Source organism: Lates calcarifer, linkage group LG16_LG22, assembly GCF_001640805.2.
Source record: "Lates calcarifer isolate ASB-BC8 linkage group LG16_LG22, TLL_Latcal_v3, whole genome shotgun sequence".
NCBI lineage: Eukaryota > Metazoa > Chordata > Actinopteri > Centropomidae > Lates > Lates calcarifer.
In genome coordinates, this window is record NC_066848.1 from 13,240,059 (window position 1) to 13,253,702 (window position 13,644).

Below are 13,644 nucleotides of genomic sequence, written 5' to 3' on the forward strand. Positions count from 1 at the left end.
TCTGCCACTGCTGGGTCCGACTCCGCTTGGCGACATCGGCTACTGAGGGGGGTTGTTTTGATTAAGGTTGACGGATTTTTCCCCCCCTTCTTGTTTCCATTCCCGTACGGTTGCGTTGAAATCCAAGATGTTCGATGCGCTCCCTAAGCGTTCAACCCTCGGCTGTTCTTCACATTACCGACGGACAAATAAACTTGGGAATAACCGATCTTAAAACGGAGAGGAGCAACTTTTTTCAACTGCCGTACTAGTAAACGGGCTGACCTATGCTAAGCTAACCCATTAGCCAAAAGTCTTGAATTTATCGTTAAAAGTCCACAAACGAACAAGCGAACTTTACATCAGGCGATTACGCGACTAGATGAGATTTACTGGCAACTTTGACAAGGAAACCTGCCCCGCGGAAGCTCTCTTTATTTGGGTCGGAGTGGCCGGTGCAGGTGCACCTCTTGCGGCACCTGCGAAAACTTGGTAATTTAGCTGCATCGGTAGAGAGCTAACTTTAGCTTGTTCATGTTAGCATGAAGCAAAGGCAGAGGCTATGCCTTGGAACAAATTTTCTCTCGGAGCTGATAGTTTTTGAGGTTAAAGACTTGAATTGTTAAGTTCTAACTTTATATTGCTCTTTAGTCGTCAGACCAGAGAGTGGTGACACTAACTAAAAAGTATTTCGGCTAGTCTTAGCCAGCAACCCCGCTAGCTAGTTACTGACCCTCATACACTTTTACCGGAGTGGCGACGTGGATACAGGGTTGTAGACGCACTCTCCCACAGGACTTTGGACACGGTTTGACCCTGTCGTGGGCTGCGCAGGGACTTCCCCCTCTGTTCTCATCAGCTAGCCTCATAGATGTGACAGCATGCGGATTTCAAAAAGTTACCTCCTACCGTTTTAAAGTTTTCGTTTTGTTCTAAAAGCTCTGCACCCTATGGTGCCGCTACGGCCACCGAGAAATGGATGTCTCGCAGGCCGCTTTCCCAAACGGTGAAGGGCGGCCGGGCGGCGGTGGGACCGGGGAGCATGCCTGGACAGAGTCACCCACAGTTCGAGCGTGGGCTCATTCTGCCCCGCTCTGCCCGACTCTGTCCCTGTGGACAGCCGCGTACGACTACGAGGCAAGCGGCGAGGACGAGCTCAGTCTCCGGCGAGGAGACGTTGTGGAGGTCCTGTCCAAGGACGCAGCGATCTCCGGGGACGAGGGGTGGTGGACGGGTAAAATCAACCACCGGGTCGGGATTTTCCCTTCAAACTATGTCACCTACCAGCCCGCTATTTACCGTCTCCCATCTACGAGCGGGTCAGCGGGGGCACAAGAGCAAGTCCCGAGCTCGCCCGTCCAGATTCCCTTCAGTGAACTGGTACTAGAGGAGATCATCGGCGTGGGTGGATTTGGCAAAGTTTACCGGGGCACATGGAAAGGAAACCAAGAGGTTGCCGTGAAGGCGGCTCGGCAAGACCCAGACGAGGACATAACAGCCACCGCCGCCAGTGTTAAGCAAGAGGCAAAACTTTTCTCCATGCTGCAGCACCCCAACATTATTAAACTGGAAGGAGTGTGTTTGGAAGAGCCCAACCTGTGTCTGGTTATGGAGTATGCCCGAGGCGGGACACTGAACCGGGCGTTGACCGGAAGGCGCATCCCTCCACACATCCTGGTCAACTGGGCCGTGCAGATTGCACGCGGGATGCACTATCTACACGAGGAGGCCGTGGTACCCATTATACATCGTGACCTGAAGTCTAGTAACAGTAAGCAAAGATTGAAGTGTGTGTGTGTGTGTGTGTGTGTGTGCGTGTGTGCGTGTGTGCGTGCGCACACTTAAGAAATGAAGATAACCAACATAACTTTGAGAGAAAGTCACCTGTTGCACATGCAACATATCCCACCATTAGTTGTTTATAGCTACATTTTGGTTCAGTCCTGCTTAAGTAACTGTGGTAACTAACTCCATAGCCTCCTGTAAAAAGTCCCATCCACCCCAGATAATCTCTACCCTATGGTTATTAGGAAAACACAACTTTGTCATCATAGCCTGAAGCAAGGCTGCTGAAAACTCATAATTCTCATATATTCCACAACATCACACGTACACTACTGTGTGGAGGTGTAAAAGGTCTGTGGTTGTATGAAGTGGTGGGGGATACCATCAAGAGGATGTGAAATAAAGCCTGAGTTTGCTCAGCTGGGCCCTCCCCCACCCCCCGCACTCACCCTCTCATCCTTTAACACACACACACATACACCTTCCTAGCCCCCTCTCCACCCAAGCTGAAATGTTGTTCAAATAAAGTCAGTGATTTACCAAACACATAACTAGACACACTTGGTCCACAAGCAGGCCATAATGATCAATCAGAGCTAATACCAGAGGTCATAGGGTAAAAATAAGCCAGACAGATAATCAATCGAGATATAGTAATTGAGGAAAACATACTTGGGGTATTCTGTAATTCAGGAATACAAGTGATGGTTCATTGAGCAGGGAATGTCCGTATAGTTTCACAGTTGCAATAAATGAGATGAAGTAGACTTCTGGGTACTTGCAAGTCTCACTTTTGTGTTTCTTGGTAACTTAGCAGGATCATGTAGTTGAACTTGGTTCAGCACAGAAGCCCAACTACTGTGCTAGTTCCTCCATGGACTGGTAATTGACAACAGGCCAGCAAACTTTAGTTTCCCAGGACTGAATAATGAATGGGCAGGACTTGATGAGAAAAAGAGTCTGAGTCACATACCTACTGACACAGGCTACCTACTTCAACTCAGGTGTGTTTATGTGTGTAATATGACTCCAAACACTATTTCTCCCTTTGTGACTAGAAGTCTTATCAACCTAGTGGGGGGAGCATGTGGGAAGCAGATGTCTGTTTATCTCCAGCTGTGACGGTCAGTGTGTAAATGCAGAGAGAAAACATATGAAATGTACACAGACCAGACCCTCCATGATCACTAGATAAAGATATTATGATAAGATTAAAAAAAATACATAAATAAACATGGCCTCCCAGTGGTGGACAGATTTGCAGGTCAAGCACACATATGCCTATGAACAACATTTATATGCTACAAACATGACCTGTAGGCATGCTTATAGTTTCAGGTAATAAACACCAGGGACACCAGCAAATCCACTAAAATTGCTTGTACTTAATAGGTAGTTTTCCAACTTAAGAATAAACCTGATTCACTCTAAAACAACATTATCACATCAGTCATTGTGTTTGGAGAAGTAGTTTTGACAAACAGTTTGAAACAAATGTTGATATAATGTGTTTTATGTGCACATAATGCCCTATGATCACACAATGTGATGAGCAGTGTAAAAGAGCCCAACCCTAAAAGGAGTCTTATTTAAGATGAAGATTTGTGTTAATTATAGGGCAGATGGAGAGAAAGGATTTAACTGCTATTTAGACTGTTTGAGCTAATCGGATGTTTGGTGAATATACACAAACAAACTCCCCCCCTCTACCCCTCCAAACAGACACAGTGCTGCCAACACAAGTCGATGTGTTTGTCCTGCCACTTCACTGTGACCAAGAGATAGCATAAGCTTTAAATTAAGAGGGAGCATTTAGAGACCATTCACAGTGTGCTTATTGCATTTCTGGGCTGTAATGAAACCAGGGAACTCTTAAGATTGTAAGCCACTAGAATAAAAATCAGTTTTTTTTTTTTTTTAAATTAGTCCCCATTTCAACTGCACTAGAGCCTGCTGCTAAGCTGTTAAGCACAAAACCAGACCAAGAAAGACACTGAATTCTACCAGTTTGCAACAGCACTGTTACTAGTAGCAGGTGGTTGATTGGTCCAGGGTCAGAAGTCTGAACATCTGTAGTCAATATACAGCCTTATCTAAATAAAGAGAGAATGAAAGAAACTGTATGTGTTTGCTTTGAACCAGGGCAGTGAGTTCACAAAAGACTCTCCCACACACAAACATACAAATGGCACCCTGTGGTGAGTTGGGTTGTTTTCCCAGTAAAAACCTAGAATAATGCAGCTCAGAGAAGTTGTTGCATCTGCTAGTGTGGGCCTGTTGTCTGTTTGTCTTGGCGTTGTGTGTGCGTCAATCAGTCTAAATGGATAAAAGGAATGAGAATTATCCACATGGGGGGGTAAAAAGAAAATGGATACATTGCAATAAGTAGTTGTTAATCAGCAATCTGTCACTTTTTTAATATTTAATGAGCACAACATCTCTTGATGTGGCTGTATCTCTTCTCTATTTCTGATATATGTTGTCAGGTTATTTCACTCCAGTGTTTTTCCTCTCAGAACATAGACAGGTACACATATACAGAGGCAGAGAAAAACACCTAAACTTCTCCACCTTCACTCAACTACTCAGCCTGTCATTTATCAACTTGCAGTGTACACATGCTCCACGCAGACAAACATACAGCTATTTGATCAATGATTAGCCTGTAAAGTAATATGTTGGAAGTCAGCAAGATTTGTTCTCTCTCTTTTGTGTTTTTCAACCTAATCTGTAAAATCCCAGCCTGCAGGGAGGAATGTTGCTAATGAGGGATAAAAGCTTAACATACGTTTGCACAATGGACTGGTCAAGCAGCGGTTGCTAGGCTACTGTGGCCAGAAGAATGGCTAGGACTCGGAGGGTCTCAAAGCCCTCGTTTTGTTTTGTTCCGTTCATATTTAATCTCCCAGAGAGCAGCGGTACTCTTTTATTGCCACAAACTGAGGGGGTTTTTCTTCTTACTTCGTTATTTTTCTCCTTACTTACCTTCCTTCCCTTGTTCCTTTCTGCTCCTCCTTGCTCCTTATTATTTTTCATGTCTACTTTTTGTCCAGCAAAATTTTCAAACTTTAAAGGATAATGCTGGAGTTACTTTTTCTTTTTAATATCAATCAGCAAACTCCTTGAACAGATCAGAATCAACTTTGAATTTATCCTGCTTAAGTGCAAGTGTAGCCTGTTACGGCATATGCTTTCATCCAAAAACTACTGTTTACTAATGCTTGTTATATGTCCTATGGAAATATTCATTGATTACAATAAATATGTGCAGTGTAGTTTTTCTATGAAACAATGTAGCTGCATTTACAATTTCTAGAGAGTAGCTTCATGTGAGGCACATGTCTTATATGCGTAGTAAACTGTATTTTCCATGTTCATTGTAATGAAAGTGTCACTTAAATGCAATTGGATGGCTTTTCAGTATATTTATTTGAGTGATAGTAATATTGAATGAAGTTATATCATACAATACCTAAATGTATGATTTGTTTTGGAAATTGGAGGGATTTGTTGCTAATGGTACATGTTGTTTTCTTCCTTTCCTCCATTGCAGTTTTATTCACTCCATCCTTTAATTGACCTTTTCCTTTTTCCCCACTTCACAACTTTGATTTAACTTTCCTCCCTGTAGCTAGGAGTGGTAGTATTCATAGAGCGGTAGATAAGAGCAAGAAATCTCACTGAAACCTGGCCCTGAGCCAGCACGCATAACCCACATTAACTTTGGAGTTTCGCATCTTGGTGCGAGAGATAGTATGCCAGGAATGTGTGCTTGAGCGCCACTGAAACTGATAGAGTTCTGTTTGGAGCGTGTGCAGCAGCATTCTCCCATCAATCTTAAGCTATTGTTAGACTTCATCACGCTGTCCCCGTATTCCCCTCCCTCTTCCTGTCTCACACCCACCCACTGTAGATCTGTGGAGACTTGGCAGAAGTTTAAAGTTTAAAGTTTAGAATGACAACCATCACACCACTGAATGACCCTATTTTGATCCAGTAGTCGCAGCAACCAAAGTGTTAAGGCTTGTGCAGGTGACACATGCACTTGTTATTTCCATCCCTGTATATGTAGCACACTGCAGAAAAGTAAGTTCAGATATAAAATAGGAGAGTTGTGTGATGAATCATAGTTGGGTGAACCAGTCACAATAGCTGTCTCATAGCTTTTAAACAGTAGTTCCAGTTAGAGTAGCAACAGTTAATCGATTAGCTGATTAATCAGTAAGATAATCATCAATTATTTTCATAAGAAACTAATCATTTAATTCATCGTTGGACTGTTGATCAGACAATATAGGACATGTGAAGACTTTGAGGAATTGCTAATGGACTTTTTCAAAATAACATTTTATAGATTAAAGACTAATCAAGAAAATAATCTGCATATTATTCAATAAATAAAATAGTTGCAGCCCTCAAATAGCAAAATAAAATTGTTGTAGCAAGTGACAAATGCACTGACTATAAGTCGCTTTAAACAAAAGCATTTGCCTGATGAATATAATGTAATTCTAATAATTCTAATCCTATTATAACCCTGTTTATGTGATTGTCCATAAAGGTGGATCTTCACTTGGCTTTAGTCGTTTTCTCTCTCCCTGTAGTTGAATTAAAACACAGCCATTACTTTGCTCCTATTGCAATTAAAAATAGATCTTGAGAAAAATTAGGGATCCCCCTATCACACATTTTCTATCCTGATACCCAAATTATTAGAATACAGACAGACACTAACTACCAGTTCAACACCAGTGCTAATTTGCATCCAAATTCTGTTTCATTTTACCTCACTCCCACTGTTAGGTATGAAAATACAAAGCAGACCTTGTTAGCTTGTTATCTGTATCAGTAGATTTGGGTTTCCCTGAGAACCACCCTACTTCTGTAGGAACAGCATTGCAAAAGAACCCCTCTTAAACCCTGTTTTTTCATTACTAGGTCATAATAAGTTTAGCACAAGAGAGAAAACAGTGGCTTGATGTAACTTTAAAAAGTATCTCTCAAGAGGATCCTTTTTTTCTGCTTCAAATTTTTCTGTTGTCTTGCTCTACTTGTGGAAGAAGTAGGATCTAAGAGGAAAAGTTACCAAAGCTTGACTAGGTGTTGCAGAGCAACTTTTTCTCTGGCTTCCCACAATTACCCCTGGTGACACGCAGACAGTTACTGCCTGTCTTTTCTCTGTTGAGAGAATGGGCAGAGGGGAGAGAGGAGGAGTGGAGATGCTTTCACTGTGTTTTTTATGACCTCTCCCTGACTGCACCTATTGTTGCAGGGCAGGGTGAAAAGGAAAAGGGCCCACAGCTGAGGAGAGCTGCCTTCCGAATCAACCAATCCCCTCCGTAGCTCCCCCAGCACATTGATAGATACTAATACAGCAAAAGGTGCAAGCTGTACACCTTTTACATTTGTTATGCTTTAATTATCCCTAGTTAGAGGTTAATTCAAGCTTTGATAGACACAAACCAGGAGAGGAAGAGGACAGACAAGGAGCAAGTGGCCCAGAGAGACGTGACCATGATAGATGGATTTAGCCAGCCATTAGCCCTGATCCTTTTCCCATCAGCCAGAATGCCTGGGGGCACTCTCATTTCAACCGGGAGAGACAGACTAGTCGGGGAATGTTTAGCAGCCTTGTTTCTGCTTACTACGGGAAGCCCTCTCTTGCTCTCATGCTTTGTCTGTTGGCACAACTACGAAAATACTGCCACGTCAAGTTAGGAGGCTACACTCAGAATGTTTACAGTAACCATGTTGCATCAACGTCTTGTTATGCCACTAAAAAAATAAAAGAAACCTCAGGATTATGCTGAAAAAATATTTTCCTGGCTTTGTTGTTGTTTGCAGATTCATTGCTCAAGACTTGCTCTTCTTGACTTTATCATTTACAAATGAGGATGAAGACACTTATTAAAACACTGTTTAAGACTATTTAATGCACTGAAAATAGACTGCATCTCTCAGCTGTGTCTTCCAAAACTTTCCAACATTGGCTTTTAATTTTCATTAATTACTTTTGTGTAGAATTTCAGTTGCAGGCAGAATAAAACTTGAGATAATTTTGGTTTACTGAGGAGAGACAAATGTGTGCCCAATGTTGCCCAAAAAGAGCATTTTTTTCTTTTTCTACCTTGAGGGGGAGAAAGCAATGGGAAGAAGCGTGGGACCTGCTTTGAAGGCAGCAGCTCTGCTTCTGATCTTCCCACTGTTCCACCATGAAAGATGGGTCTGCCTGAAGATCCACTGTTGGAAAAGGGGAATTAAATGGGGGTTGGACTGAGGGTGGGGTCTGCCTTGGAGGCATATCCATCTCCAATTGCATTGCACTGTTGTCTGCTTCAAAACATTTTCTTTTCAAAGGAGTAAGAAAGTATAGAGTGAAAGCAGCAGCACGGAAGCACGGAAAACAACTGAGGGTCTGAGGTATAACTTTTTTCAGGACAGGGATCGCATTTGTAATGTTGATGAATTCACAGTGGAAAAACAGACTGTAAACTAGTCCTAAAGTAAATTGAAATAAGAGTATCTGATCCATTGAATTATATTTGTCACACCATACAGATTTCACACCATGTGTAGCTTACGCAGCTGGCAAGCATAATAATCTAACAGTAACATAAACATGTTTGGGGTATAGCTGGCTCAGGTATTGGCATTGTCCTATTATATTTACACTTAGTTTCCTTGCCAAAAATTAGGGTCTAAGACTTGGGTGAAAAAAAACAGAGGAATAGACAGGTTAGGTTGCTTGCCCATAGAAATTACCCCAGTATACCAGCGTATACAGTTTTTGTGCATTTGCTATAACCTTGGGCTATTTTTACTGGCATGTAAGTGTCAGTGAACAGATTTACTGACGCGACCTATTTATGTGGGATTAAAATCAAGAGGTACATAAGTAATGATTAGGTTGCTTTTACTCCACCTTCCCCTGTTAAACATATCCTATCCAAACAATGCTTTAGCATGTCTTTAGAACAGTACACAACAGTGACTAGCCACAGCCTGATTTTGTGCATTAGCTCAGCTGTAAAGGCTTTACTTGAGCTAACTTTTGCGTCAACACAAGCACTGGATTTATCTTTCCAGTGCAGGGTGGGGTTTGGCCTGGGGCTTGACTTTTAGGATGATGCTAAATCGAAGTCAACCAGAGCATTGCTCTCTACTATTTGAATGCAATTTTGAAGAAATTGTCATAAGACTATGTTGCTGTAATGTTTGTTTTTCTTTTGAGATGGCAAGCTTATATGAATTTTGACATGTACAGACATAGCTGCAGTGTTTCCACATTATTTCCTGGTTACATAGATAAAATGTAAACATTGACTGAAACTTTTAAGGTGTTTTAAAAAATGACTTCCTTTTAACATGCAGATTTAATATTACAAGTCTGGACTTAGTAACTTGAAATGGAGCCCCTCATTGAAAAGCTTCTGAGATTAACCTTTCTTAGAAAACCTTAGAAATTAGAAGAGGGTGAAGAGGTCATGGGAGGTGGACTTCAAAGATGGGCTGGTGGCATGTTTTGGCTTGAGGTCAGCCATTACTCAGCGATGAAGAGACCATGATGACTCCTTAACTGTGTCTGTTTGATCACTGCTCAAGTTAAGCTAGTAAGATTTGAACATATTTTGAACAGATTGTGTTTAAAACTATAATGAAGTGGTGTCTCAGCAGATGTTTAGGTGTTGAGTGTGTTTAACTAGAGCTGCAACAAGTAGTCAAATAATTTGCCTACACCCTATTTTGATAATCATCATCATCGTTGAGTCTGGTATTAGGTCTTGGGCATTGGGAAATTGACAAGCATTTTCAGACTTTTTATAGACCAAAATGTAGTCAATGATGAAAATAATTGTTAGTTGTTTATTTAGTGAGGCTACAATAACCTTGATGTGCATTTATCTCTCAGCTCATTCTTTGATTAAAAAAATACAGAGCTGAAGCAGTAAAAAGCATCTTTCTATGTTTTATGATGATCGCAGGTTAACAAGCAGTTTTCTGTTATTAGCTTAGCTGCTAATAGACTCCAGTAACCAAACAAAATGGCTGGCTGGGGTTTAAAGGTGTTTTTGTAGCATAACGTCAGCATGGAGTCATGTAGACAGGACCTAGGTCTTTTATCAGAAATTTCTAGAGGGCTGACACTGAAGTATCATGGAGCTACAAAGAAAGTATTTGGCATGATATTCTATAGGCCAATCAACATAGACGGGTTTATCCCAAAACCACTGTTCTTCTAGGTTGTGTAACTAACCCATCATAAGTCATTATAAACCTACAGAGCCTGCTGGGAGGAATCTATGGAATCACTGAGAGAGGACTTGACAACAGGAAGTAGGAGTATATCATTGGTCTAGTGAAACCTGTTTGTAATGGAATTCCTATTGTTGCAGCCTGGGTAGAGGATCCCCTCTGTGCCCTAGGCTAGTAATGGCACCAATAGCCCTGTTATTAGTGGAGACCCATAGAAGTCACACTATGGCTAAAATGCTGCTTGAAATCATTTCAGGGCCCATGAAAATGTTTATTAAATAGGCTAAAAAATGTCCCAAAACACTTTGTGTTTGATAGGAACTAGTTGTGTTGTGTTTGTGTGTTTCCAGCATTAACTGCAATGATAGTTGAAGTAAAATGGTTCTTTTCCTAATGTGTTAAAATGCTGTTATGTTTATAGTAGAAAACCTAAATATCCTGGGTTTGCATTATTTGTTATATGTATACGTATATGCTTATATGTGCAAAAATGAGTGCAGACTTAGAATATATGTATATAGTATGAGATAATAGTGCTGGGGGAGTAAGATGAGTGTCTACTGAATTCAAAATTAAGCCTGCCTTTGGGATTATTGTTTACATATGCTGACTGGATGGATGTCAGTGGAGAGACTAGTCAGTATCCAGCTCAGTATAGTGAGGTAACATACAGTTTAGCTGGATGCTGTAGTGCTGCTTGTGCTATTTCACAATGATTGTTAAGAATTGCACATTCTCTCAATTAACTGATAATTTTTTTTTGTCAATGAAAGGTCAGAAAATTGTGGAAAATTCCTTTCACAACCAAGTGATGTCATCAAATTGCTTGTTTTTTCAAAATGACTAACTGTCTGAAAAAATACACTGTTTACTATTTACATAAAGACAGATGGAAGATCCTCATAATTTAAAAGCTGGAACCAGCAAACGCATTTTTGCTTGGAAAACAACTTTAATGATTTAACCAGTTATCAATATATATAATATTTATTTTTCTGTTTAATTGACCAACCTATCCTTTCAGCTATAGTTTCTTCTCAGTCACCGTAGCTATAGAATCATAACAGCACAATTAAATAAACTTTCTTGAGAAATATAATTGAATGTACATCAGTACATACTGCATCTATGAACATTTACACTTAAAAGTGAATGTGTGTAAGAAAGGCTTATTTACATATAAAAAGAAGCCTGACATGAGATATATGTGGTATCTATAATTCCTGAGTATAGGTGAAAAGTGGAAAAAGTGCTGTTGTATAGTTTATGGCCAGTTCTGAGATATTCAGTAACGAGTCTCTTGAGTTTTATGCATCTGACCCAAGGTCTTTTAGTCAATTTTCTTACCCCACTATCTGTTTTTCAAGTCAACGGTCATCCTCCTTTGCAGCCCTCCTACATCTTTCCGTAGATGTAGTTCAGCTGTTACAGATGTTGTGTAACTAGTCACAATGTATTTTTAACTAAGACTGAACATCATTAAGCGTATTATAAGCAAACCATACCAGTTGTTTCTCAGATGTTTATGAAATAAGTGCATACGTGTGGTATAGTTGCACGTTTGTGCATTTCTGTGATTGAGAATTGTACAAAAGGTTTGTGTGCGTGTGGTTCAGCACGTTTTTGTTCAGTGCTGCTGTGGAGGAGTAAGTCCAAGGTCAGTGTGTGATAATACAGCACACACACACACATAACAGAGCCTCTGTTGAAAGCTGTTGACAGCTAGTCATTTACTTTGTGATACACTAGGTGAAGAAACACCAATGCCTTGATGTGTTTTTCAACACTTCCACTATGTATCTTTATCATTGCATTCTTTTTTTCCCATGGGAAATATTATCAGAGTGTGCGTGCCAGCACAACACTCAGTTGTTTTTTTGTTTTTTGTTTTTTTTTTTGGGTAATCCTTACTGTTGATCTTGAATTGTAAACTGTGCCTCTGTCAATTCACCTAAAGGGCCTCTCAAGTTTTAGTTTCTGTAGAATCAACACAGCTGATAGACGTTCAAAATAACTGCATGTAAATAATGAAATGGGACAGTTTGTAATGTGAGGAGATCTTGGCAGAAGCAAAAGCAAATGTTGAAAATAATACCAAGAGGATGAAAGGATCAAAGAGTCTGTTTTGGCTTTTGATACACCACTTTGTGGAAAGGTTGCTTCTTGTTAACTGACAACAAGAATATTTGGTACTTTGTGTATCAGCACATGGAGAGTAGGTTTATTGCTGCTGGAAAGGAAACATTGATCATTAGATGAATGTTACTACTCCCCAGTTGTCACCTCGTCATGGGTGGCAGCTTAAAAAAACTTAAATGTTCCCATTGTCTTGATGTTGACTCCTGAATGTGTTAATGATACAGGAATAAGTGATACAAGTGTTTACTCTTACTAGTTTTTTGTTTGCTGGGCTTTGTTTTGTTTGTTCAGATTTTTGTGGCTTTAACTTTACATATGTAACTTTTACTGACATTCCCAGAGATTTAATTTCTTTATTTTTCATTTAAATTTTTACATTTTTCTACAGCTGAGACAGTCAATTGGTCAGTTGATAGAAAATTAATCAGCAACTACTTTAATAATCAATGTGTTCTACTCTTGTTGTTGTTGTAGAGCAAAAATATAAAACATTTCCTAGTCCCAGCTTATTAGTTTTGAGGGTTTGCTTTTCTCTGTTATATATCATGACTGCGTATCTTTAATTTTTGGACTGTTGGTAGAGCAAAGCCACATTTGAAGATGTCGACTTCTACTTTTACTAGGCTACTTTTTGACTTTTGATTGAACAAATTATTAATCAGTTTATCAAGAAATAACTTGTTAATCAATAATGAAAATAGTTACATTAATAGGAATAGCCAGTAATAGCCATACATTTTACTTAATTTTCCTTTTGTGCATTTTCTTCATATTCTTGAATTGAATTCAGGGAGTAGAAAACTTGTTGTATCATGACTAAATGAAAGTAGAATAGCATATGTCTAACTACAGTACTACTTTAACTGATCTTAAATTATCTGCATCCCTTTAAATAAGAGCATTTTTGCTGTATGTTTTTTAGTGTGTATACTCCTGTCCTTGAACAACACATGTTTATTATCAGATCCTCTTTGACTTGTAAAGTATCAAAAATCCTAGTTTCCTTCCTCAAATTGATATAAGTGAAGTTATCATGTATGGACTGTATGTACAGAAAATGTACATGTAAGTCATTTTATTTTTTCAACACATGATTAGGTGGAGAGGGTCTTGACTTCACACATCAGGTGGTAGTGTCTTCACTGTGGCAGGGCTCTCTGGCCAGGTGTAGCGTTACAGAGAGGTTTGGAGGGTTCCGGCCGTCTTTAATGTGCTAAACAGTTTTAGGACCTGAGGACAGGTGCTTTGTGGCGCTGTCAACCTTCTGTTTCTACAGTAATAAATGACCTGCATACCGCTGTTGGCCCTGTTGAATATCGACTATCATCTCCTCACCTGCACGGTCGTCTCTGTCTCTGTCCCTCACTCTTTGTGTTACCCTTTTTCTTTCACTTGTCTTTCTCCTTTCTACCCCCACTCACATCTGTCACTTCCATCGCAATCCTGTCTTTCCACTCGTCCTTTTCTCTCAATCACTCATCACTTGCT

General features: G+C 40.1%; 1 protein-coding gene across 1 annotated transcript in view; it reads left to right on the forward strand.

The window, feature by feature from the left end:
* The window catches only part of map3k21 (mitogen-activated protein kinase kinase kinase 21), a 25,185-nt gene continuing 11,541 nt past the window's right edge, over nt 1-13,644 (forward strand). Inside the window, 1 exon segment of the mRNA XM_018696940.2 lies at nt 1-1,750. Within this exon segment, the coding sequence (XP_018552456.1) occupies nt 955-1,750 (796 nt within the window). The 5' untranslated portion in view covers nt 1-954.